The 5,263-nt window shown below is 40.4% G+C and overlaps 1 protein-coding gene across 4 annotated transcripts in view; it reads left to right on the plus strand.

Moving 5' to 3' along the window:
• Positions 1-5,263, plus strand: part of EPC1 (enhancer of polycomb homolog 1 (Drosophila)) — a 98,849-nt gene that overhangs the window by 68,340 nt on the left and 25,246 nt on the right. For all 4 annotated transcript variants that reach the window (XM_010860000.1, XM_010859999.1, XM_010859997.1 and 1 more), the window contains one exon: positions 4,418-4,577. In XM_010860000.1, coding sequence (XP_010858302.1) covers positions 4,418-4,577 — 160 coding nt within the window. The remainder of the gene's footprint in view (positions 1-4,417; positions 4,578-5,263) is intronic.

Below are 5,263 nucleotides of genomic sequence, written 5' to 3' on the forward strand. Positions count from 1 at the left end.
ATTAAAAGACGCTTACTCCTTGGAAGAAAAGTTATGACCAACCTAGACAGCACATTAAAAAGCAGAGACATTACTTTGCCAACAAAGGTCTGTCTAGTCAAGGCTATGGTTTTTCCAGTGGTCATGTATGGATGTGAGAGTTGGACTATAGAGAAAGCTGAGCGCCGAAGAATTGAAGCTTTTGAACTGTGGTGTTGGAGAAGACTTTTGAGAGTCTCTTGGACTGCAAGGAGGTCCAACCAGCCCATCCTAAAGGAATCAATCCTGAATATTCATTGGAAGGACTGATGCTAAAGCTGAAACTCCAATACTTTGGCCACCTGATGCAAAGACCTGCCCTCATGGGAAAAGACCCTGATGCTGGGAAAGATTGAAGGCAGGAGGAGAAGGGGACGACAGAGGATGAGATGGTTGAATGGCATCACTGACTCAATGGACATGCGTTTGAGTAAACTCCTGGAGTTGGTGATGGACAGGGAGGCCTGGTGTGCTACAGTTCATGGGGTTGCAAAGAGTCAGACACAACTGAACGACTGAACTATTAACTCTAAACCACTTAAAGGCTGCACATATTCTGCTTTATAGAAATTGATCTATTTTTTTAGATAAGAGCTAAAACCCTTCAGATGGTGACTGCAGCCATGAAATTAAAAGACGTTTACTCCTTGGAAGAAAAGTTATGACCAACCTAGATAGCATATTCAAAAGCAGAGACATTACTTTGCCAACAAAGGTCCATTTAGTCAAGACTATGGTTTTTCCAGTGGTCATGTATGGATGCGAGAGTTGGACTGTGAAGAAAGCTGAGCGCCGAAGAATTGATGCTTTTGGACTGTGGTGTTGAAGAAGACTCTTGAGAGTCCCTTGGACTGCAAGGAGATCCAACCAGTCCATTCTGAAGGAGATCAGCCCTGGGATTTCTTTGGAAGGAATGATGCTAAAGCTGAAAGTCCAGTACTTTGGCCACCTCATGCAAAGAGTTGACTCATTGGAAAAGACTCTGATGCTGGGAGGGATTTGGGGCAGGAGGAGAAGGGGACAACAGAGGATGAGATGGCTGGAAGACATCACTGACTCGATGGACATGAGTCTGAGTGAACTCCAGGAGTTGGTGATGGACAGGGAGGCCTGGCGTGCTGCAATCCATGGGGTCTCAGAGTTGGACACGACTGAGCGACTGAACTGAACTGAACTGAAAACCCTTCAGACACTATTGCTCTTAGTACAAGGATAAATTCTTAACATGCCCATGACTCTGCATGATTTGATGCTGACCAACCTGTGTGCCCCTCACCACACTCTGGCTACACTGGCACCTGTGTGTGGCCCCCTTCAATCCTCAAGTCCTTGTACATACACAGGGTGACAGTAAATAGGAAAGTTTAAAGTTACAGTCACATCCCAGTTATTGAAGTTTTTCAGGCTTAGAAAACCATAATCTATTTGTTGTATATTACACATACCTTGAGTCCTTATGAAGTTCCTTATGAGGAAGATCTCCAGGGGATCTTCACATCCCAGGGATCAGACCCAGGTCTTCCGCATTGCAGGTGGATTCTTTACCACTTGAGCCACTAGGGAAGCATGAGGAAATTGTGTCAAATATTTTATAAAACAAAAACCATGTGTAAGTTTTTTTAAAAGCAGTAAGTATTTAATATTGAGAAACAAAAATTTGATTTCACAATTATAGAAAAATGGATATGAACATCAGGAGAAGTCTTTCTACAGAAAGCTGTTAACACTAGGGAGAATATAAATATTAACAAGCATATGGGAAACTCTTCAACTTTTCTAGTAGTGAAAGGTACATTAGTGTGTCTCAGGCATTTATCTTGACCACAGTCCCCTATGATAGATACACCGTGTACACTTAGAGGTAATAAAACTTGCTGGTATAACTATCTTGTCCCAAGCCCCAACATCCTAGAACTGGTAGACCATGGAGCCGACATACAAGTCCAGAGCACTCCTGATACAAATCCTGTTCTTCACCACCACACTGCAAAACATCTGAAGGCCTTAGTGGTCCCATCTCATGCTGAGAAAGTAAATTTCATTGTGGTTCATCTAGAAAAATAAATAGCCTGGAAATTTTTGACAAAGAATTGCAAGGAGTCAATTTAGTGTTTAAAAAGCATTAGTAATAAATAGTCTGAGGCTGCGCTTTTAAAAAACACATTAAATAGTGACATAGGAGGCATTTGAATAGAATAAGGAGGAAGAGCTTGGAAATACTCTCAAATGCAAGAGGAAGTTATAAAGGGACATTTTTAGTCATTAAGGGAAATAGATGATTTTATGCTAGACATTAGGATAGTGGCTTGCTCTTTCTCCTTACACACAAAAAATAGGTCAACTATCTCTCACATGTTCACCTACACAGAGACGTGCTAACTGATTAAGAACAAAGTGCAAATTAAGAGTAACGCGCCTTGCTCCCTCACTCCCTCCTTGAGTTTGGTGTAAGTAGAGGGGGCACGGGTCACAAAATTGTTCTTGCCGTGAGAGGGTATCTGAGAGGGAAAGGGCACGCCTGTGGCCAGCTCCCCACCTGCGTCTCAGGCTTCCAGGGCCAGTGCACTGGGACCATAGCCTGTTCCCAGTCCCCCCTCTTGCCCCCTGCACACTGCTTCCACCAGCTCCCAAGAGCCACAAGAATCAGAGATTAAATGCATTATAAAAAGGAAAGGTTTTGTTTACATACCAGTGTTTGCAACTGTACGATTTATACCTGTTATTAAGGATAACAGAGTCATCAAGGAAAAGGTTAATAAATTTGACTAGTGAAACTTTCTTACAAGGAAAAAAATTAAAACGACCAGTCAAACTTCAGGTAAATATTTGTCAATTTTATTACGCAGGGGCTAATTTCCTTAATATTGAAAAGGAAAATAATCCACCTATTTAAACATCAAAGAGAAAAGGGAAAGCAGGCCTTTTGAAGGTGAGCAAATGGCAACACTTAAGTGAAGAAGCCACTTAAGGGAAGAAAAACTCACTGTAAAGAAATTAACCTAAAATAACAAGATGGGTGATTTTAAAATTGAAGAGAGATGTTAAGGATTCCTACACAGAGTGGTCAGAATAGGTGGTGTCACCTCATGTACCCTCTGAGCACTTGCATCTCTCCTTGTCCTACAGAGGCTCTCAAGGGCCCACATAGGTATCTCCTATATATCATAGTACAGGGTTGGGTTTTGCAGCATTCAGGGAGAAGGATAGACATTTAGGTGGTTTCCAGGTTTGGTTTTGTTTTTTTCTCTATCTATTAGTGTCTGGTTAAGTAACTAATGGAGTGTGTATTCCACATCCACAGAGTGAAATGCACTTCTGCTGTTGCACAAATTGTAGTAAAAGTATCAGTATGGAAAAATCTCCAGGATATGTCAAGGGGCTATGTCAGGGGATGTCAGGTCGCTCAGAAAACTCCTAGCTGTGAATTGAAATCTACGTATACATAAAATTACCAGAGGCTACTGATGGAGACGGACATTTTTTGTCTTCATACTGTTGGAATGTTTTTCATCCCTGAACTGGTATATAAATATTTTAAAAACTAGTATTTTTAAAACTAGTTTTAATTTAATGAAATGTTTACCAAAATTCAGTGATGATAGGGGTGGGTGAGAACAGGTACTTTTATGGCAGCTGGTAAAAAAATCTTCCTGTGTGGCAACTCAACCGAAGCTCATTTTGAGCACCTGTCAGGCGCCAGGCATTATACTGAACATCTAATGCACATTTATATTACTTAAATCTTCCCAACCAACCCTGTAAGATTTGATTTTTCTTTTACTGGAGGAAACAGATTTAGAGGAATGAAGTGTCTTGCCAGGAGTCACAGACCCTGCAGCCTGTGCTTTCAGTCCCTGTACTTTTCTACTGTCCACAAAGGGCTCTGGAAATTCATAAGAAAGGGTATTCCTTGGGACAGAAGACCAGGTTTGAATCTGTGTCAGTTTCATCAACTAAAAATGGGGAAAATAATCTGTACCCTTCTTCTGAAGCGCTGTATGAATAAGTGATTATAATCCATAAAATATTTTTTATACATAGCCTGCTTTCTTCATACAATAAGTTCAAATGTTTTACCCCTTTAAAAAAAAAATTTTTTTCTGCAAAGTGCAAACTTTAAGTAACAGCTTTGGTCAGCCTTTTTTTTAATCTTATATAATTTAATCCTCAGTTTCAGTGTAGTGCCTTTTCTTAAATTGAAATACACAGTATATCTAACCAGATCTTCTTGTTTATACTCAAAATCTTTTCACCACAGCTTTATTGTTAGCATCCTTACAAGGCTACTAAAAATCCCTCTACTTTAAAAATAAATGAACAAGAAACTTCTTCATAAGGCTGTATGTTCTGATTGCTCGTTTTTTAATGTGTAAATGTACCTGTTTCTCCCTCTTTCTAGGAACACCATCTTCAGCGGGCTATTTCAGCACAGCAGGTGTATGGCGAGAAGAGGGATAACATGGTTATACCAGTCCCAGAAGCAGAAAGTAACATCGCTTACTATGAGTCTATATATCCTGGGGAATTCAAGATGCCAAAGCAGCTCATTCACATACAGCGTAAGTGATTACTCTCTTGATGACTGTATCTTGTACTGTGTTCTTACGTATCTCAACAGATTTTTATGTTTATCTGTTGGGGGCCCCTTCATTAACCAGCATCAGCTTGAGAGTTATCAGAGCCATTTTCACCTTTACACTTGTGCTTGAGATTCCCGCCTGATAAGAAAGAACACAATTTCAGCCTAGATTTTTATTTTAGCTTCATCTCAACATGGCATCTTCTGCTACTGTAGATGAGTAGGATAAAGAATATACCTTTAGATGTAGAAATCATTTTCTTACTGTTCAGAAATAGTAATACTAATTGCCTTAAAGAATTTCTTAGTAGAAGTCAGAAGTCAACAAACCTTTTCTGTAAAGGGTCAGATTGTGTTTTAAACTTTGTGGGTCATTCAGTCTCCGTCACAACTATTTTACTCTGCAGTTACAGACAAAAGCAACAATAGACAGTACATAAACAAATGGGCATGGCTGTGTTCCAGTAAAACTCTCTTGACAAAAACATGTGTCAGTCCAGTATTGGCCCACAGGCCATAGCTTGCCAGCCCCATCTGTGTTTCTGTTTTTTTCTTTCTTGGCCAAGCCCCACAAGTTGATGAGATATTAGTTCCCTGACCAGGGACCAAACCTGAGCCCTTGGCAGTGAAAGCATGGAGTCCACTGGGCCCCCAGGGAATTCTCTA

The sequence above is a fragment of the Bison bison genome, unplaced genomic scaffold, assembly GCF_000754665.1.
Source record: "Bison bison bison isolate TAMUID 2011002044 unplaced genomic scaffold, Bison_UMD1.0 scf7180017864461, whole genome shotgun sequence".
Lineage (NCBI taxonomy): Eukaryota > Metazoa > Chordata > Mammalia > Artiodactyla > Bovidae > Bison > Bison bison.